General features: G+C 38.7%; 3 protein-coding genes across 4 annotated transcripts; all 3 read right to left on the reverse strand.

Annotated features, from left to right (window-relative positions):
- Positions 1-625: 625 nt before the first annotated feature.
- On the reverse strand, positions 626-5,108 carry cd8b (cd8 beta). Its single transcript, XM_007554318.2, has 7 exons — positions 4,926-5,108; positions 3,649-3,987; positions 1,614-1,694; positions 1,305-1,394; positions 1,140-1,173; positions 975-1,026; positions 626-895 (listed from the first exon to the last, which is right to left on the reverse strand). The coding sequence occupies exons 1-6, from the start codon at positions 4,981-4,983 to the stop codon at positions 1,008-1,010; spliced, it is 621 nt and encodes a 206-aa protein (XP_007554380.1). The 5' UTR covers positions 4,984-5,108; the 3' UTR covers positions 626-895; positions 975-1,007.
- A 4,482-nt stretch (positions 5,109-9,590) lies between these two features.
- On the reverse strand, positions 9,591-15,184 carry zmat1 (zinc finger matrin-type 1). Its single transcript, XM_007554319.2, has 7 exons — positions 15,011-15,184; positions 12,784-12,890; positions 12,612-12,683; positions 12,316-12,448; positions 11,864-12,160; positions 11,455-11,545; positions 9,591-10,802 (listed from the first exon to the last, which is right to left on the reverse strand). Exons 1-7 carry the CDS (start codon positions 15,147-15,149, stop codon positions 9,917-9,919), a joined length of 1,725 nt encoding a protein of 574 aa, XP_007554381.1. The 5' UTR covers positions 15,150-15,184; the 3' UTR covers positions 9,591-9,916.
- Positions 15,185-16,273: 1,089 nt separating this feature from the next.
- gnrh2 (gonadotropin-releasing hormone 2) lies at positions 16,274-17,473 on the reverse strand. 2 transcript variants are annotated; one of them, XM_016672543.1, is made up of 4 exons: positions 17,326-17,473; positions 16,828-16,960; positions 16,617-16,700; positions 16,274-16,466 (listed from the first exon to the last, which is right to left on the reverse strand). In XM_016672543.1, the coding sequence occupies exons 2-4, from the start codon at positions 16,954-16,956 to the stop codon at positions 16,428-16,430; spliced, it is 252 nt and encodes an 83-aa protein (XP_016528029.1). In that variant the 5' UTR covers positions 16,957-16,960; positions 17,326-17,473; the 3' UTR covers positions 16,274-16,427. The 2 variants fall into 2 exon arrangements, with proteins under 2 accessions (XP_016528029.1, XP_016528028.1); XM_016672542.1 differs by having other exon boundaries at positions 16,828-16,967.
- Positions 17,474-22,100: the final 4,627 nt, after the last annotated feature.

Genomic DNA, 22,100 nt, shown 5'->3' on the forward strand with positions numbered 1-22,100 from the left:
ATTGTGCTATAAAATGACCTTAGACCCTCCACACTTACAGTAAAGCTCCAGCACGCACATATTGGCTGCAGCTAAAACAGAAACTGAATATGATGCAAGTCACAGATCAAAACTAGAAGAAGAAAACCGAACCCTGTCACTCACCTACTCAACTTCCGCTCAACACAATATTGACAATGGAAGTACAACGCCCACTTCCAAACCTCTCCAAACGGGTACACACAACTACTCGGCTCCGTTTTATTTTTCTGTTTTGAAGTAGAGGACTTCTGAGAACCTCCAAAAACTGAATATGTCCTTTGTCACTAGGTTCCTAACGCTGCGTCGAATCGTTACCCTCCATCCATCCAGAACCGATGACAGAAACTCTCGTCTCTCTGCGATAAGGTGGAAAAGCAGAAATTTATTCGTTTCAACTGCAGATAAAACGTGTTTTCATCTCTGGGATCCAGCCGTGAACGTGCAACACTTCTGAAACGACGTGACGCAAACAAATAAATACAAAAAGGGCAAAAACGACGCAGGAAATGAGCGTACGCTTGCAGAAAATATCCAGGTGATTTTTTTTTTAAACTAAAAATAACAGAAAGAAAAAATTTTGTCAAAAAATGTAACAATAATACAGAGAAAATAAACATGTGACCTTTTTTTAGTTCAAAGTAAAATGACTAAATGATAAACACACGAATCAGCGACACATGAAAATAATCTGTCTAAAAGAATTTCTTAATATTTGACAATATAATACAACAACGTCCTGCCTCAGGCTGTGGACATGTTCTCCATTTAGAGGTAATTGCTTTTAGCAAAGAAGATCTTCAGGGTGCTTCAAGCTGCTCAGTCTCCAGACGATGAAGAGCTGCAGTGAAGCGATCCGGCATCTCAAATGCTGCACCTGCAGTCAGAGGAGCAGGCTTTGTTAGTTTTTAAATAAATGTAACAATTATAAATTACCTAATGCACAGGATACTTACTTAAGGTTCAGCAAAAGCAGAAAATGAATTTCTTCAGTTCATCAGCCTCTTCCTTAATAACAGAAAACAAAAGTAAATCAGTTTATAGAGATAAGTCTAAACAGAATGAAGAGAAAAAACATTTTTCATAGAAAGAAGCCGAAACAATTCTACATCTGGACTTACTTCACAAAGTGGTGGTGACACTTTTTGGGCAGTCCTGTTGGGAAAACAGTCAAAAACAGTTTGAAGGTGGAAAAAAAAAGAAAAAAAGATGCGACATTTGATGATAAAATGTTTGATGATGCGGATATTCATCCCACAGAAGAAACTGCGTAAAGCAGCACTTACTGCTGAAATAATACAGCGTGCAGAGAAGACCCAGAGCCAAGCCCGCAACGACTCCAACAAGCGGCCAGAAAATCAGGGAGTCGCAGCCGTCTGGAGAAAACAAGCGTTACATTTACACTGATTGGGATTCAGTCAGTCTTTTGCACATAATTTAGCTGCACTCTTGTATAATCTGCCTTCAGGTTCTGTCGTTTACATTGTCTTCTATTGCTTCGGTTTGATTCCATTCTGACAACATTTGCACCCTCCAAGCAGAGAGAGTTATGATCTTGTGTCATCATGGTGAAGCTGCTGAAAAACCTCACGTACCCTGAGGCTGGTTCTTGGAAGAGCAAGGGCAGCTGGGTTTGGGTTTAGGCTTCGTGACTGGAGGCAACGTTGGACGGGTCTCTGCCGAAAAGAGCCACACATGTAAAGTTAGAAAAAAACAAAAAGATCATTTTATGTGAATCATTGCAGCAAATTCTTACGTACGCGGACCTCCACATTTATTTAGCACCGCCGGTTGACGATGCGTAAAAATCCCGGGTATAAATTAATCTTTTGTTGCTGTAGCATCTCACTTTGAAAAACTAGGTTTGTTGTCCCATCATTCAAAGTGAGAGTTTTAAACTGTGAGATGACCATTTGATTTGGAATAAGTGCTAAACTAAGCCGTCTTAAGGTATTTCAGCTTTGCGTTCATTGCGTACGATGAATAGATGCAAAGTTTTGAGATCAAAATAATTATTTAATTTTATTCGTGGAAGATGAAACTTTGATGCATCAGCGTTTTGGCAGCGAAACAACTTTGTTGCAGTTTCTTGCCCTCCTGAGTTATTTCATGTCGTATTAAAGAACAAGCGGTTGATAACTAGACAAGAGAGGCTGCATCATCCTAATACCATATGTGGTTAATATTTGTTGCGGTCCAAGCAGCTTTGCGATTTAGAAATTATGTGCAGGGATAAGATAAAAAAATAATACACCTGAAACTTTCGTTGAGGCCTACACATCTTCCTTACTTGAATGTCATGCTCTCTGGTCTTTCCCATTTTCAGTAGCGTTTAAGAGAAAGTGAGATCCAGAGAGCAAAATGTTTAGATCCCCAGAAAAGAGAAAGTCATGCATTGTCTGTCTTTTCTCCTCGCCTAGCGCTTTATGAAGCCCAGAGGACCCCGAAGCGCTTCACACTACATTTGCTCTGTTCATGATGGTGGTGAGCTACATTGTAGCCACAGCTGCCCTGGGACAGGCTGCCATGCTGCCACGCACCAGAGCCATCAGACCCTCGGCCCACCAGCAGAAGGCAAGGCGGGTGACGTGTCTGAGACAAGGATTCGAACCGGCAGCTCGCCGGGATCAACGGGACGACCTCCTGAACCGCCATCGACCCAATAAGAAGTTCTTCATGAAACGTTCCTTGACACTTTAAAAAAGTGAAGCACACTTTACAAAACAGTCCAGATACACTTATTTGAAAAATAGTTGTTAAGTATATTTGCTCCTTTGGTGGATCTTTTAAAAAAACATATTTTTTTTTATGGGTGGCGTTTTAAAAGCTTTTAGCGTATCTTCATCAAGCGGTCAATAAATGTGGAGGGTTGCAGTATTTTTGATCTGTTTGCTCTTTTCATAAATCTTAAAGGCCCTAAAGTTTTTTCGCTATATGATGCACGCTTTTGGAGACTCGCCTTTCACCATGCTGAGCCTTATTTCTTGCATTTCTATCTGCAGACAGTAATGCGCTGATGAACAATCATGTCCAATAGATATGCCACATCCAAAAGCTGACTTCTTCAACCCATTATTATTTTACATTTGTAGTTCAAAGGAATGAACATTTTGGAGTTCAGCCAGAATCTGAGATAAGTTTCGTAAATCCTCCACGAATGTGTACGGCATCTTAACGTCTCACAGGAAAAGCAGCAAGAGACCGTTCGTGAGTCCAGCATGGCCAAACAAAGAAAACAGAAAAAGGTCGGCTGGAGAATATCTTCTGATCTTGAACGAAATAAACAAGGGAATATACTGAGTCTTTATGTTTGGATTGGTTGTAGTTTTTATGTCTAGTTATTAAATAATGGAGTAGGTGGAAGTTGAATTGTAAAAAAAAAAAAAAAAGAAAGAGAGAGAGAGAGAATCTTATCCAAACTTCATTGGTCGTCATTGCCTGGCGCACAATTATTTCCACTTGTGAGTTCATTTGTATTTTTGTTGTTATAGTGCAAAAGATGTCATCCATTTACCTACACCCCTTGTGGCTATAAAAATCTGGCAGAGATTGCATTAAAACTTTTCCCAACACGCATTAATAAACACTCAAGACTTACCGAAGCAAAACAGAGAACTTCAGTATACTAACCTCCTGGCCGAAAAACAACCCCAGGATTAAAATGCATCTCTCTAGCAGCCATTACAGTGGCGCACGAGTAAATCCCTGCGTCCGCTTTAGTCACATTGATGATGCGCAGGACAAAGGTCGAGCTGCCCCTCTTGCTTAGCTTGAAGCGATGTTTGTCTGCCTCGTATGAAGGCCCATAGTTGAAACGGTCAGCGTTGTTGGATCTGCCAATAAACTCTGCTTTGCCCTCGCTGGGAACAGTTCGGAACCAGTAGACAGAGTCACAGTTGAGTTTACCACAGTCACATTCAATACTCTCAGTGCTGCTGATCGCAGGGTAAACAACTGGTTGGCACAAACCTAGAGAGCGAAAACACAAAGTTTGAGATTATAATAAAGAAAGTCAAACACCAACAACTAAAAAGGTCTAGCTAAGAGTAGTTAAGATCTTTTCATTTATTTATTGTTGAGTAGAGCAAGACAAAACAAAGTCTGAAAAGATTTTTAAAAATGCATATTGGGGCCTCCGTCTGCAAAAACCAGTGTTTGTTGTCTGTAAAGCTTAGGGAGCACTTCTTTATTTTCCCTACAGTTCATGCAGAAAAGACGAAAACACCATCAACTCAGCCGATTTTAGGAAAACACTGAAAATGCAATTGAAACAAAATGTGAAACTCGGAGAGGGGGACTTTTGGAAATGGAAATGTAGAACGTGTAAAATATTTAAGCGAGAGGCCTCCATCGGACGATTTACTTAATCTAAATTCACAATAAGCTAGGAAGCCTTTTACACTTTGTTTCTTACGTTTTTTTGTTTTTTATGTCCACATATTTCAGTTGAAATCGTTGATATTACAATGTACAGATAACCGGCTGACAGTGCAGGACGAGTTAAAGTTTGCTTGCTGTTGAGTCGCTTGAATGATGATTTTCTATTAAAGATTCATAAAATGCACAAATTCAAGAAAACAAACAAGCAGTCTAAGAAAATATCCAACTCGCTGCCGAATACAGAACACAAATAATTATGATGCCACTCAAAAGAGGAGCTGACCTCTGTGAAGGCCTCCTGCAGTAAGCGCAACAGGAGTAACAACACACAGATCTTTACTGCATATATATATATTTATATAAAATCTATTTTTTTTAAAAATCACAACAAATTGTAGCACAAACACAAGGCAGGAGAGCAAAGTTAAACAACAGGCACTACGGAGTCTGCTACGGAGAAACAGTGCGTACAACACTGCAATCCAAAAAAAAAAAAAAACAACAATAAAAAAATGTCACGATCTTACCAAATGTCCAAATCGGAGCTGCTGTCAGTAGAAGCCGAAACAGGAGCGGAGCGTTCATTTTGTCGATTCGCCACCGTGTTCAAGAGTGTGTGTGTGTAAAAGATGAGAGTGATCGATGAAGGCAGCTGCCGACGCTTTCTGTTCCTGCTATCTGCCTGTCAGTCAGTCAGAGATGATGGGAGGAACTGTGCTGCTGATGGGCCAGTCTGCCTCAAAGTCACCACCCCGGTGTGACACACACACAGGGCCTATCAGGGGAGCCCAAACACACACCGGGAGGATTGGCCCAACACAACACTTTCTGTGTAAACCCAGTTTACACCTGTGTAAATTGCATTCACTAAACATGTGCTTACTTTTTGATGGTTCAGAGTTTAACTTGGCGCAGTTTCACGATAACTTTAAGACTTAACATGCCAACGTTTTGCTGACACATAAAAAACGACTTCGATCTGCGATAAAACCTGATGCTCGTTATTTTATTGAATCAAATTTTTATTGTAGTCTCTCACTTGGAGCAGTGAGTGTCTCGTCGCCACGATCATTTCAAGCAGATGAAAACAAGTGGTAACGATAAGAGCAGGCATGATACCGCATATCAAACAATAAAAAACCCCCCCCCCAAAAAAACATGTGTATTGAGAGAGCAGCAGCTTGCAGCGCTGTGGTCTGGAGCCAGGTGTGTGACCTAGAGTCTAGCAGAGCCCTGTGTGCAGCTTCAGGAGCTCAGTGCACCAAATGGAGAGGGAACAGCGACTTACGGAACTGGGATATCAATCTATTAGTGATCAGAATAAAATCATAATATAAAGCAGTTTTTAATCGTTGTGTGCATTTATTTGTTATATTTCTTCGCTTGATGCCATGCGAAACAAGCGTAAAGCCCACAGGGGCGGGACTAAAACGAAAAAATACACGCTTTTAGAGAAAACTGATATGATTTAGTGAAAAGATTATTCTATTTTTTTTGGCAAATAAAGATTATTAACATTTGAGACAAAGTGAAAGCGTTTTTATGTTATGTAGAGACTCTTTAAATCTGGTTTAAAGAAACTATTTTAAACCGCGTACAAGCTCATGTTTTTTTTCTTTTTCTTTTTCTGTAACAGAGAGCAGCTGCAAAAACCAAACTGATTTCAAATAATCCTTCATTTCAGCATTAAAATCCAGAATTCGACTGGACCACCAGAGCTGCCTCTGCTGCCGCCTCGTAACACATCCATGATTTAGGTTTTTAGATCTTTAACTGGACAAAACATTTTAGTACAGTTGAATTCCCTATGTAGCAAGATAACGAAGGTGAATAAACAGCAACGCAGAGGAATTGATCTCAGGTGATCCCGCAATGGAGGTTAACTAATAACAGCCTGTGTGGTTTTATTACTGATCATCTTTATATAGCTCAGTACTAAAAGCAGGATATCGCTGCATCATTTGTGTCCAAATATGAAACCCTGAGGTATTTCTCTGCACAGCACTGACTACATTTCTTTGTGATCTATATGAATAATATCTACATGAGACGCATTATTCATCCTTTCATCAGAGTAAAGCAGCCTCCTCATGTCTTGCTGAAATGCCTCAGTTTTTACTCAGAAGTCGTTACAGTGCAGCACGTCCTCGTATTTAAAGGGGTGTAGTGGGACACTTTGGATCGCTCACACGGTTCATGTTAGCCCAAACCATCAAAGGACAACTTTACTGGTCAACCTGAATATTTAGAATTGATTTGGGGGGAATTACAATCAGAAGAAGCTCAAAGACTAAAACTAATCAGTTATGAGTGGCAGAAAGAAAACACCCTTAACTTCTTCTTAACTTTTAACAGGCCTGGAGTTTGATACAGGTGAGTTACACACGTACGCTTTGCAGATTTTGTTGGGGGAGTGTGTGTGGTCAGGTGGGATGGAGGGCAGGATGAAAGGCCCATCAGCGCACCGTTTCCATGGGAACTGCCACGTCCTCTGACAAATATCAGATTTACCCGATATTGGGATTTACCAGCAGTGATTAGAAATTAGCCTGTCGTCAAAAAGTGCTTCTGGGGTTCAGTCTGAACCAGCAGCATTTCAGCTTGTGGTTATTGCCCACTCAACACATATAAACCTGATATTTCAACTCCCAACGGGGGGCTCAAATGTTTTCCAATTTCTTTGTCAGGTTTAAGTGAGGAAAACAAACAAACAGGATGCTTGGGCTTCCCATTTCAGGTTAGGATCGGACAAGACTGGAGGTTCAATCAACACAATTTACTGAAGACATTTAGGAAAGAACTGAATCTGGACGATTAATTTATATTGCTGAGGGGAAATCCATTTGAGACAAATAATCTGTCACGCTGTTTGGTCGTGATCACTTCCTGGAGGGGCAACGCTGCAACACGACGCTCTCGCTGCTCTGTTGTCTTTTTACTTCTCATCAACATAGAAAGTAACTCCTGCACTCTGTATCTTTTTTGTGTGCCTGCTCTGTAATTTGGAAAATGAACTGAACTTGAAGCATTGTTTAATGACTAGCATCAGTTGATGCAAGATTGAACTGAAATTACTTGTTTTTTTGTAAAGTTCAAGTCGACAAGCCGTGAACTGGCAACATAGAAATAAACCGAATTGAATTGAATTACTGGACTTTAGTGCCATTTAGCCTTTTAATGTTTTTGAAAAGCAACAATTCAAGAACAAATGCCAGAACATCACGTTCTGCCAATAAGCCGTCTGATCCTTCAAGCTCAGCAGTGCCTGTGCTGTTGGGGCGGCCTGGCGGGGGTCTTAAACTGAGAGGATGTGGGCAGCTTACAGTTCTACGGGGGTCGAAGTTCAGAGCGAGACAGGGAACGAGACCACAGGATTCTTTGAAAACAGGAGATCTCAGGGGCCTTCAGAGGTGCGCTCAACGCGCCGTGGAGCTCTGAAGCCTTTGTTGGTCTCTGTCGCCACGCTTTGAGCAGAAGACGGCAGAGCTGAACCTCTAGGTTCACTTTTCTACTCCATGCAGTCGAGTTTTACAGTTTCTGTGTCTGCAAAAATATCCAAGTCGCTTTATTCACACTTCTTAGTGTGAATAAAGTCACCAGTAGCTTTAAGCGGTACTCATTCACAAGAGAGAACATTCATTCGAAGTTTGGATTTGAGGGAGTTTCACTTAAAAAACACTTTTATAGTTCATCTTAAGCGGAGTTTATTTGATCTTTTTAATAAGTTAAAGCAAAGGAAGCTGAGTCGTGTGAATTCCTATTTTAAATTGATCTCTTGAGAACAACTCACTCAGATGCAATAAACACGATAGTGTACTATACATATCCTTACTGCATAATCAGCATTAAATCGTTAAAATCTTTAGTTTCCATCAGTTGGGAGCAGTAATTATCAAAATTAACATACATAAATTGAAATGAATCACCCTGTGAGCAACGAGTCGACACAAGATACAAGTTCCAGCTCGTCAATCACAAAAATAAGAACATTTCAGTGACATTCAGATTTATTGAGACAGACATTTACTTCCGTAATCTAACAGTGAAACCTGTATATTGGAGAGATTCATTACACACAGGCCTATTTCATGTAAACTCAAGGCCTGGCGGCCAAATCTGGCCATCGAAAGCTTTTCATGTGGCCCTCTAGACTGCAGAGAGACGCATCTTCAAAAACAAGTTGAGGTAAAAATATATCAGTGTAGTTTTTATCTCTACACTGCCAAATCACGTCAATTTGAAAAAAAAAAAGCTCAATATTTTAAGAATTTACTGAACTGCAGAGACAGCCATTTGTTAATATTTTAAAAATTTAATGGGTTTTATCTATAAAAAAAACTGGTATAACTCGTCCTTCATGAACTCGATATGGCTCAAAATAAAGATGAGCTGGACAGCCCTGCTCTACAATACGAGGAAGTTGGGTCACAAAATCTTGCTGTTCAGGATGCTGTTTAAAATATGAATGAAAAGTTGGCTGGAAGGAAAAGCTGTAGTGGGAGAAGACAAAGAGACAACATGGAAAAAGCAGCGTACTGAGTTATTGAAATAAACTGTTGTTCAGTTGGATCTGAGTAACATATCCTGAAAACCCATTTTTCAGGAATTATTGTTAAACCAGTGGATTACAGTTGGACTAAAACACTACTCTGAACACCTAATTTATCTTTGTGTTAAAAAAAAAGAACAAATATCTTCTACTGCAACAACAAATCCTCTTCTAGCTTTGAGCAGTGTGAGCTGCCTCATTTGACCTCGTCACATGCCGTTCTGAACACATCGCTGAGGTTTGCGAAGAGTTGTTCTCATTTGAAACCTCGCACCTGTACGACCCCAAGCATGTGTGCAAATCCATCCACATCACACGCTGATGCACGCGGAGTCAAAACAGCCTCAGCATCCAGTTTCTTCCTCTTCTTTCACACGTTTTATGCAGCGCCACAGGGCAGGACGGCCTTGAAAATATTCAGCGGTGAACGTTACAAACGCAGGCCGAACATCGTTCCTTCTGTCTGTGCACCTTTGAGCGAAAACTCAAGAGAAGCTCGAAAGGAAAGAAATGACTAAGCTTTCGGCATCCATGAGCTTTTATTTCCTCCACTGAGGCTCTGACTGAAGCTCGATATCGCCAACCGGAGGACACCGAAGGCACTACAGTCAGTTCTAGATAAAAAAGGGGGAGGGGGAGGAAATCACAATCAAAACAATTTATTTCAAGGTTACTATGGCATGGTTAGCAAAACATAATAGAAATATAAACTTTTCAGCTATATTCAGTAACTGAGTGATTATTAACACTCTAGACACACACACTTCCTTAAAACCCCAGACTTAAGGCTAGCCAGCTAGCATTAGACCTTCAGAAGTGATCTTATTTTTTCCTTTGTAAAAATGCTGCCAATAATAATACATAAATAGTTACACTGCTGTTTGATTTTATTAATTTAGGTGTTATAAAGTGACATTTTAGGTGAACATAATCGGAGAAAAGTAATAGTGTTGGTGTGATTTATTAGTTTCAACAACCCAGAATCGAGTCGTCCCACAGCTTCTCCTCCTCTGTCCTTGTGTCAACCACTTCCTTAGCTTTCTTCTTCTCTTTCCTGGGCTTGGTCGACTTACTGTGTCCACTCTCGCAGGGTTCAGCACTGGTTTTAGCCTGCGAACGTGATCTGTCACTCGTGCTTCCTTCCTGGTCCGCCTCAAAGTCCTCCTGCTGACATGCTTTCTGTTTCCGTGTCTGCCTGCGGTGAGCTTTAAGCTTCTTCCCGCTCCTCTCCTCCCCCGACTCCCCAAACTGCTCCCGCCTCCTGTCCTCGGAGTCATAACTCCTCTCCATCCTCTGCCTCTTCGTCCTGCTCTCCGCCGCGCCAGACTCCTCATCTTCCCTGTGTCTTTTCGCTCTTCTCTTTTCTGGATTCCTGTTTTCGCATTCATCGCTTTCGCTTCCGTCTGAGCTGTGAGGAGAGGAGGACGACGATGTGGTGCACGTGGAGGAGGTAGAGAGTCTTCTTTGCCGTCCAGTGTCTGTGGGCCAGCCGGTAAACTGTGTGGAACTTGGGTGAGCAGGAGGAAAGCTGTAGGGCCGGCCAATGGGAGGCCAGGATGGAGCTGGAGTGAAAGCAAACCGCGGCCCAGGATAAGGCTGAGGAGGAAGGTGGGAAATTTGAGGGAAGTCAGGCAGAAAAACAGGCGCTGCAGTCAAATCGCACTGATCTTTGTGCTGCACCTCCTCTTCTTCTTCATAATCGTCGTCGTTCTGTGTGTTTTCTTCAGGGAGAAGCTCGCCTGTCTTGGGGGTGATTCCTCTGACCTTTTGCACTTGGATGTAGTCGGCCAGTTCGTCGGCGAACGTGCTGTAGACCTTTGGCTGGGATTTAAAAAGGATCCTCAACTTCTTCTCCCTGACCCAACAACAGACAAACAAAAGTTGGGCTTATTTCCTTTCACGTGAATATAAATTAAACGCATCGTGTTCATTTGATTCAGTTTATCAAAGCACCAAACATTAAGCAGACAAAAAGGAGTAGTTTCGCCGTTTGAAAACGCAAACAAACTACTGGAGACGGTAGAGGGGCGTGTAGATGTGGTCAGGTCGAGCCAACGATATTCAAAACTGGTGTGAAAACATCTGCAGCTCCTGGTTGGATTTTACTTTCCACACAGTTCCTTGCAGAGTTGTGGATACCTCTTGGCTTCATCCACAAATTCTAACGTACTTTTACAGATGTTTTGTGAAAGACCAAAATTTATTTGACCGTAATTTCTCAAATATAATTTCAGCAAAGTTAACAAACGCAATAAACTTTCGCTACGTCTTCGTCTGACGTTAGCGAATGCAGCAAGTCAGCGATTTCGTGCAGCCCGATGGTTTTCCTAAGATGGAAAACGTTTTTTTTTTCTTTATTTTACCAATTTGAGTAATAAACTAAACTTGACTGAATTATTTAAAACTAGTTGACTTTGAATCTGACTCAGGCAATATTTGTTGTGAATTTATGCTGTATAGAAAAACTGAATTGAGCTGAAATGGGAAAAACAAAGTCTTGCTCTCACCTGATCTGGTGTTTGTTTCCCTGCATGTGAGCCTGGTACATCTTTAGGGAGTTGGTTGACACGCCACACATCTGGCACATAAAAGAGCTCCCTGGAGACAAAACAAATGGCATACATCACAAGAATATCACAAATTTAAGACAAGATAGAAGATGGTTCACTTCAATTTGCTACCTCAAACAGGAAAAATCTAATTATGTAATTATGTATGTTGTTTTTGAGGCTCATCTCATTTCTTCCATCTTAATGTAGTTTTTTTTCTACCACTTTACAATAAAGAAGAGTGATCTGTAGATACACAAGTATCTCCGCAGTTTAAGAAAACAAGGCCAAGAAGAAGCTAAAGTTAATTTATTTAAAGTTGGGTAGATTTTATGTATTGTGACATAAACCTGTTGTCTTGCAGTACCTTGCTGCGCATCGTTTCCATGCGCTTTGAGGAGCTCCTCTCTGGCCATTTTTTTCTGGTGTTTGCGTCCGTTGTAGTGCTGCAAGGCCATCTGAGGGTTGTTAAAAGAGGCGACACATAGGGCGCAGTACTTGTTGGGATCTTTGAGATCAACCCCTGTGTTCGAGAGAGCCGGGTTGTTTGAGGTCGGGGTTGGATCGGGGCGACACTCCGGGTCGTCCTCCTGGGACGAGTTCTGGTCGGAGCCAACGGGATCCTGGGTGACGGCTGGCGAGTTACGCACTGCGGTGTCCTTGACTGCGGGTTCAGTGGGAAACAAAGTTCAGGTTAATTTGTGGCTGAACTTGAACATTTGTGAGAACACAAAGAGTATGAACAATATTAGTTGGCGATACATATGGGGGAAAAAAACCCTCAACAGATTCCTTTTCAATCAATCAAAAACTACTTGCCTGGCATGAGAAGACTTCGCTTACGCAGATTTTTTGCATGGATTTTGCCTTCGTAGTGCGACTTTGCGACCACGTGCGAGCTGAACACCACGTAGCACAGCTCACAGAAACGGTTTCTATCGCGGGACGTGTTCTGTTGCAAAAAGCCAACAGTCGTGAGGCAGAACAAAGTTGTTTGGCAGAAAAAAAAACTTCGAGGAGTATCAGCACTTTTGCATGCAACCGTTTCATGTAAATCCTCCTTACTTTGCCCCAGGCCCCAGAGGACAAATTAAAAAAACGGATTAGGTACCAACCTGGCAACCTCTGCCCAGATCTGCTCTCATAGCATTCAGATAAGTTTTGACTTTCTGAGAGTGTTGTTTTCCCTGCATTTGGAGTAGATGGCAGACATTACCAAACACGCTCATATGACCTGTCAGAACAGCATTCAGGCCAGAAATCCACGACTTGGACGTCGCTGCTCACCTCATAATGGGCCACCCGATTGGATTCAAACATCAGGTTAGAAGAGCAAATGTGGCAATAATAGTCAGTGAGGAGACCCTCTAGCAGCTCTTCGTCACTCTTTTGTTCTACATGACAAAAATGAATTAAATACAATTAATCATGATGACCAAATAACTCAAGCAATGCCTTATGAGACTTTTTTTTTTCTGAAGTTATGCCACCGCTCCCCTTAGATGTTTCATAGAAAATACATTTTGTAGACGAATTAAATTAACTCTGTGAGAATCCACCTGTTTCTTTGGCTTCTGGTCAATTTTATCTCGCCATAAATTTCACATAAAATTCTATAAAATATTTTCTACTTTTGATATTTCTTCGTAGATAAGGTGAACATTTTAAATAATATTTCTACATTTAAAAAGTATTCAGAGTATTCAATATAACAAACCTGAAATAACACTAAAATACTAGCAAAATATAGTTTATTTATATTCGTAATTACTTTGCGTGATTTGTTGCAGAAATCCATAAATCTGGACTGCAAATCTATCCCTACATTCAAATACTGCTCTAAAATCAAAACTTACCTATTAAGATTACTTACAGTAAGTTGTGTGACTGTACTGTAAACAGAACAAAAATAACTAATAATTTATTGGCATCATCACAGGATATCTGAATTTCTATCATTTGTTCCCACTCAGTATTAAATGCAATAATTATCAGTTCATTAAGATCACTAAAACATTTGATTTAAAACGCATGAAACTAATTGTTTCACACTCAATTTTCTGATATTTCATGTTAATTTGTTGCTGTCACTGTAATAACATTTCTTTACAACACCAATAAATAATGAGCATGGTCAAAAGAATTTTTTTTGTCTTATTTCAAAAATAAATGGCTTTTGTTGCATAAAACATGGTGTCACTATTATTGTCTAACAAATTGTGCATCGATTCCTTGATGTCACAAATCTATGATTATTTTCCTAGTCTTTCTGTGATTGCGCAAAAGCTCTCCATAAAGGACTATTTCAAAACAAACATCCAAAATTATTGAAAATAACTTAAATTTGATAGACTAAATGATATAGTGTACGGCCTATAGAACATGACGAATACATACTGTGGCCAAGGCGAACACTGTGTCACTGAAGCTGTAATGGTGAACTTTTAAAGTAAATGTTCAAAACTAAAACCTCTCAAAACGTCAGTAGTAACCATGGGCTGGTGTCAACGTTCAACAAGACTGAAAACAAATACATCAAACCCACAAAAACTTTCTGCCATGTTGTTTCCACAACATAGCAAGTCTTCTAAAAAGGTGCCAGAGAGAGAGAGCCAGCGCGACCAGCTCTACAGAGCAGAGTAATGCCGTTCCCCCTCCCCCATCTATTGCTGCAGATCACCAGTCATCCAGAGGTGTGCACTTCCTACATTTTTGCTTTTTGGACTGATTATGTCTATTAATAGAATGTCTATTCTATTTAGGTCTATTCTATTAATAGACATAATCAGAGTATAACTGATGTCTCTTAAAAAGATGAAACTTGAAAAAACAACAAAGCGTTTGTGAGCAGATATCCTGATTAACATGCCAATTTTGGCAACTCCCATTGAAATATACTGACCTTAGTACAACAGCATACTAAACTGTGGGGTAGAAATCTGCTTTGATATTGCTGGAGGTGAGGCACAAGAGTTGTTTAACTTAAAAATAAAAATTACTGTTCCTGCACTGTGTAGAGCGTTTGAATATAAACACTTTCAAATAAAAATCTGATTAGAATTAGTTTTGCTCCTGTTGTCATACCCACAGCAACTTTCTGGCCTTCACAGAAAATTCACAGAAAACCAGCTGATGTACTCTTATCTCTTATCCATATCATTTAGTCTATCAAATTTAAGTTATTTTCAAGAGAATAGAGTTTACCTCGTCACTGCAAAAACATTGTTTTGATTCACTTTAGAGAATCAAAACAAGATATTAGCCACTTTTAATATCCGTCCCTGAAATAAAAAAAATAATAATTCTGAATAAATTAAGTCATTTAATTGGGAAACAAACCATTAAACAACAGGCCTCATTAAAACACTGAATCTTCCCTGCAGCAAACGTTAGCCTCTTTAGCATAAAGGAGCTAACTAGCTCGAATGCTAGTCAGCTCGCCGAGGAAGCTAACGTTGGCTAGGAAAGTAAGGGCATAAGCCGGCTGAATGTTTACATTCCAGACACAACTCACCTTTAACCATGGTACTATCAGTTTTACTGTTTATTACTGTTTCAGAATCTGTGACAAAAGCCACACTAAGGGAACCAGAAGTGTTATTTTTAGCGTCTGACTCCGCAGACTGCAGAGCACAGACAGCTGAGGCCTCCATCTTTGTCCCCTGTTGCTTTGAACATGCGCAGTTGAAGTAACCCAGATAAGAGTCACAACAGGCAGAAAACTCAGCTGTCATTGTGTTTTTGTCAGGTATTTTATTTATTCTAGCATCTGATTATTGAAATGCAAACAACATAAATTAACATACCACAGACTACAGAAAGCACACACAAAAAAGAAAGAAAGAAAGAAAGAAAGAAAAAAGAAAGAAAGAAAGAAAGAAAGAAAGAAAGAAAGAAAGAAAGAAAGAAAGAAAGAAAGAAAGAAAGAAAGAAAGAGAAAAATTGGGTTGCCTAACTGCTGAAAACCGCTGGACAATATCCTACCTTGGAAAACACACCTCTTCATCAAGTCCCACTTCTGAAGAGATTTATAAATAATAATAATAATAATAATAATAATAATAATAATAATAATAATAATAATAATAATAATAATAATAATAACAGATTTACTAAACCGGCAAGGAGCGGACTGGATGCATATTTAAATCTTGGCCTCGATTTTGAACCTATGCTTGCATTATTACCCTTTTGGAAGGATGTAGTTGTAATAATCGCCCATTTCTTTATTAATGTTTTTTTTTTTAAAACTGTTTTCAAATTGGGTCATATCCAGTCAAAAAAAAAGTCAACGTTTTTGGTTTCAGTACAGTGCATTTTTCAAAGTGTTTTAAAAATAACAATCTGAAAACTATCAAACAATTGTATTCCTGCTTTAGTTAATTAACCATATATCCTGTGGCAGTAGGGTAGGGTTAGGGTAGGTGGCATTTTCAGCAGCGAGAAGGGTTGGAGTTAGTGGGAAGATGGATGGAGCTAAAGCAATCCTGGAGAAAACCTGAGGCTGCCAACTGATGACTTCAGACCAGCCGGTACATTAAAGCAAACACATTTGTTAGAAAGACCCAATCAAACTCCAGTTAATCTGTGCTAATGTTTGGAAAAAAAAGATCTTCACAAAAAAAAAAAAAAAATTGTCTAAAATGACTCATGCGGGTGTGTAATTTATCTCATTTTTATTTACTAGCCCGCCAAAACTCTACCTTTTGCACTCACATTTAAACATTTTCAGAGTTCAGAGTACTTTAAAAATAAGCACACAAAAGAGGTTAGTATCAAAATAGACACTTTATTTTGGGCTAGTATACCTTTCACGTTGAGTTGCCACTGAGAAAAACCACTTCAGACAAAACTACACAGAATTGTTCCAAGATGAAGACACAGGAGAACATGGTCGCCAGGTAGAAAAGCGTAGTGGAGACAGGAAGCAGTTACTTTCTCTTCTGGAGCTCTCTGGCCAGCGCATCTAACTGTGAAGAAAGGAAATTAACAAGGCGTTACTGAGGGACTTTTTTTTCTTCGTCTTTTTACTGAAAAAAACAACTAATTACATTTTTATAAAATCAAATACAATGTTGTTAACATTTAAAGGAAATCACTGATAATCTGTGCTTACTTACAACAATGTTTCTCAGGGTATTCCTCCTCTGGGGTCTCAGATAACTGCATTCCCCTGCCTCACACAACTTAATTTCCTCCGACATCTGAAGAAGAAAAACAAAACAAAAATAAAAATAAAAAAAAAAGCAGATGGTATAACCACAAGTTAAATAGTCTCAATGAATGACTACATTATCAAATTTGTTAGATATATATATAAATATCTATAACCTCTGATGCTCCAAATGAGTCCAGCTCCCGTTTTCCTCCAGGATACCAGCCGTGGGACCAGTGCTGAGCGTCTGAGAGCTGAGCACTAACACACATCAGAAGCACCAGCAGCAAAATGAGTCGAGACATGACACTGACGCCTAAAAGAAAATGGATCATTAAATTAGAAATGAATTATTAACACTAAAAATGTTTTATCTAAAAGCTATATGTTCAAGTGATTTTTGTTTTTCCACTTACAAACTCCAGATTGTTAGAAATCAATCCCAAAATATGATATAATAATACTGCCAATTGTAATATTTGGACCAACCAGTATTTGCTGTGAACTTGCTAAACAATTTTTCTGATTTTATCTTTTTTTTTTTTTGACACACCATCAGAGTTCTCAAGCTCTCAAGTTTACTTTAGGAACTAACAGTTGAGTTAAAAGGTAAAATCAGATAAGCTTGACCAAAAGATTTCAGTCACAATAAACCAGAATGAAAATATCCTTACCTGTATCTCTCACGACTAGATCTGTAGATGTTCTCTAACGTTGTTTTTCTACAGTCGCTCGGAGGGTCCGACGTCGTTCTGGAGCTAAAACTGTGCTTTGATTCTCAATATCCTACAACTTTCACAGATACTTTTATGTTTCTCTCCAACTTCTTCCTCCTCTTTAGTATATATACCCCATTTCCAAAACCCTGGCCAGGTCTATTACTGACCCCTTTGGCTTGCTATGCCCCTACAATTAAAATGAAGGGTCCTTGACGACAATATGTCCACAAGACCTGACCAAATCCAATTATCCCCTGCAAACAGTCCTGAACGTCCAGGGATGTGACTCACACAAACTTTGCCCATACAATGTTTGATTTTCATTCAATATTGGGTACATTCTGTTTTTTTTTTAAAGAAATAAGAAGAAAAAGATCAATCTGTGTCATTTAATTCTTTTGGAATTAGCAATTTCGGACATTCGTAAGTCCTTGCAGAACCACTGGTCTAGTTAAAACAGTTTCTGGGATTACATGTCTGATCTTGCTGGGTTGTTATGATGAAAATGTTTGACTGAAAACGTGAGGCACCACCTGCTAATGCTGGTCTCAAACGGGACTGAAAACATGTCTCGTTAGAGTCTATAGCTAGTTTAGACGTTAAGACAGCTTTGAATTAGTTGATTCGCTATGAGTTTAATTTTCTTTGAATGTAAATTCATTTTATTCAGCAGAATCATTACATTTCTGTTTTTCAAAGTCGAACGTGAAAACAGCACCGACCGTGAAAAAGTTTTGTCCTATTTCATACTTTAAAAACTAAAAGAATTCTCGAACAAACAGTAGTTTTAGAAAAAAAAGTTAAATTAATTTTTCACTGGATTGTTAATGTAGCACAGCTTTAACCCTCGCTGGCGTCTGATTGGCTGAGCAATCCCGTGTGACGGCTCCTTCCTGGAAACACGTATTTGAGAAGGGGCTCACTTAATAATTTTCCTTAAGCGCTTTTCTCTTCAAATCCAACTTATTTCCATAAGTAGTCCACAGTTGGTAACCTGCCAGTGTTGAATTAACACCCTAAAGTGTCCATATGTATCCAAGTCAGCAGGTGTTAAAGTAACACTTTTGAAAGTGTTAAAAGATTGACACCCATTTTTTTTTTGTTAAATTAACATTGGTCTATAATACTGAAATGGGTTTAAGAAAAGTTAAACTTTCCATTTCTGTGTATTGTTTTGAATATTTTCCACTGGATTTGATTGACATCGACATCTTGTGGGTCAATTATTTACTTTTTAACATCACATTATGTTTTGTGATCAACACTACACTGGTGTTACTTTTAATATATTTAAACACCAACACCGTTGTAAATGTTAATGTGACACTCTGTATTGTTGAATTTAACACCAGCTGACTTGGACACATATGGACACTTTTGCATGTTAACCCTCAATGGCATGACTTTTTTTTTTGGGGGGGGGAAAAATATTTCCCTGCATTCTTTGGGAGCTTGTTGGTCCCTAATTACATATCAATCATAAAATCGGACCCTGACACCTCCCGGAACCGGATTTGGGTTTGTTGCCTCAGGGCAACATTGAGCTACAAGGGGTCTAAACCGCCAGGTTTTCTACAGTGATTATGAGAAATGAAATACAATTCAAACAAAAACTATATTCATAAAAAAACCTTTTTTGACAAAAATAAATCAGACATGGTATAAAACAAACAACTAACTTTCATTAATGAATGGTACATTTGCACAAATTACTAAAACGAGCATTTGTGTGTTTGTACATGGGTATGTTTGGCAGAGTTAGAATCACTAAGGATGTTGAAATTAGTCTTTTTCCCCATTATATGTTAAACATCAGGAAGGAACTGCTTGCTGATGTGAAAAAAAGTGTGTATCACATTTTTGGCACCTGATTATTGGCGTACCTGGGAATCACCATCTGTTTATCTGATTATCTATGGGTTGCAGCGACCAAATTCACATCAGTGACAGGACTTAGGGCTGCAGGTTCTTTTTTATAAGAGTTTGTAGATCTGATTTTTTGTTAGAATTTGAGCCAAGCAAAGGATAACATTTCCATCACCTCCCATATCTGGTAGATTTGGTGGTGGTACGGCTCGCCCTGTGTAGGTTGTAAGGAACACCATCTACTCCAGTCATGCAAAGTTCCCTCCAGACCCCTATTTTTGGGTTTGGCAGGTATTGCTTCAGTCTTTGCCTGCCTTGGAATAAGTACATTAGTTCATTGATGACCAGCTTATCACTCTTTGGGACTGAAGTCAGTTTTGAGGATAAACAAACAATGAAATAATGGTTTTACAATGGATCCTCATGTTTTCATTGGGAATGACCCCAGCTTATGAACCATGCACATTTTGTCCATGAAATGATCTTGCATCCATCTCCTGTTGCTGTTAGTCAATAATAAAGTAAAAAAATTGGCTCTGATAATTATTCTGTAATCAATTGAATATCATCACATTAGAATAATATTGTCTAAGCAAAAGGGCCCTAAATGCGCAATGTTGCCCTGAGGCAACAAACAAAAAAAACACAGTTTTAGCATATAAATTATAAAAAAATTTGTCTTGAAATGATCTATAATGCTTCTTTACATACTCAGATATGAAAATATTTTTAGTTAGAGTGACCCAAATTTAAACATGAAGAAAAGTGATGTATAACTTACAAGTAGGAGGCAAGGTGTAGCATGCACCTCCGATTCATAAAAAGGACTGCTCCTCTTCTAAATAAAAGGTCACATGAACCTCAATACCTCTTTTATTTGGACAAAAATATGTCTGGAGGTATTTTAAATCATTCCCCCCAAAAAATAAAATAAAGGAGCAACGTGAGCTACAGAAATGTGGTTTGTTGCCTGAGAGCAACGGTATGCCATAGAGGGTTAATTCAACACTGGCATTTTTACTGTGTACTGATAGAAAGTATTACAACTTAAAAGCAGACCATAAAGAGACATGCTTGAGAAACTGAGTCAGTTTTGGCTAAATTCAGGTTTTAATCAGTTTAGATCACAATAATTTGAACTTTCAGATCAACGTCATACATTTTCCTTTGTAGTCAGAGACAGATTATAATTTGTGTTCATTTTTATCACGGTGCTCATCTTTGTTAGTTCCTGTTCATTTTGTTCCCTTCACTTAGTCATTACATTTGGGGAATTCATTACACATTTCAGTCTCAATTTTACTGATCACTTGCTCTCTTAGATTTTTTGTATATGTTAGCACTGATTTAAAATAAATCCAAATTGTTTTGCTACACAGATTACTCCACGGAACATTAGGATTAATCCATTGACGGATTGGTTCGCGAACACTGATGTAATTTAACATGGCTTACTATTTCCACAAGAGGACATAAAGCCAGGAAGTAACCAATTTCAAGTGTTTACTCTTTTTTTAAATTATTATTCTCCCACAAAGTCTCATCACACATGATCCCTCTGACCCTACTGACCTCTCAATGATGGAAAAAGTCAGGGCTGTGTGATGGCAAGGGGAACAAACAAGATGGATTCCTGCTCAGGGTTATATTTACTTTTTAGCAGAATCACTTAAGGCTCTTGATGCAAAGTGATTCTGTGTAACCCGGTAAAGAAATGGTTAAGTGCAATCCCTGGTCTTCTAAAAAAATAATAATAAAACACAAATATGGACAAAGCTTGATTATACTTGATGGCATTTTTCTAAAATGTTAGAATTAGCTCAAACCCTCTTCCTCATTTTTCCGTCATTTTCCTTCAAAGGATAATTAGATAAAGCAGTTTAAAAAAAATAACTTTTTATTTATCATGTTACGTAAATGTCGTCGACTCAAAGTGCTGCTGGCTATCTGCTACAGGGCCACTATTCACTTTGTGGTTTGGTTCATTCATGAAATAAGACAGGTTCACATCCCGATTAGACTTTTACTTTTAGGTCGGCACTACAGATGGATACATAAAATCCAACCATCACAGAGTCCGGTTCTAAGTGTCTTCACTGAAAGCAAAGCGGAACCAAACTCGGTGTGCACAAACGTAATGAATAAAGCTGGTTCTGATTTTCATGTGCTGCGCAGTAATTAACCTGATCATTTGAAACCTATGCAACGCTGACCTCTAGAGGCTAGAACGTGTATTACTGAAGATCCACATTCTAGTCATGGGATTCAGAGCTGAAATTATACTAGCTTACCCTGAAGTTGGCACATACTTTTCTCTTTTCTTTTTAAACCAAGAACAAAAAAAAGCAACTTTAATTTAAAAATCCTAATTAGGAATAAAACACCAATTGTTCTACACAAAAGCATCTAATCATATTTACAACACACAAAAGAATGGTAGCGTAAAATAGGATTATAAACTTTTTTTAAAAAAAACGGTTCCCCCTTTGATGCAACATAGCAAATATAATTCAGATGAACAAAAAATAATCACCTGCGTCCATACGTTTGTAGTAGTCTGGATAAATCACGTCTCATTATAAAAACTAATATCTAATTCATTAAGTAAATTTGCCAAGCTACAAGCAAATTGTCAACACATTCATTTAAAGAGGAATGCATATATTTTGGGCAATAAACTCAGAACAAATGTTAAAATTTCAAGCACTTTATTAGGTTTGAACAGTATCTTGCTTATAAAGGCCATTTGGCATTATATAATTATATATAATTTTATCATATATATAATTATATATGTACATATATGAATAACAAAAACACTAGAAACAAACTTGAGAAAAAAACAAAACAAAATTTGCTTAAGA

The sequence above is a fragment of the Poecilia formosa genome, unplaced genomic scaffold (genome assembly GCF_000485575.1).
Source record: "Poecilia formosa unplaced genomic scaffold, Poecilia_formosa-5.1.2 Scaffold62, whole genome shotgun sequence".
NCBI lineage: Eukaryota > Metazoa > Chordata > Actinopteri > Cyprinodontiformes > Poeciliidae > Poecilia > Poecilia formosa.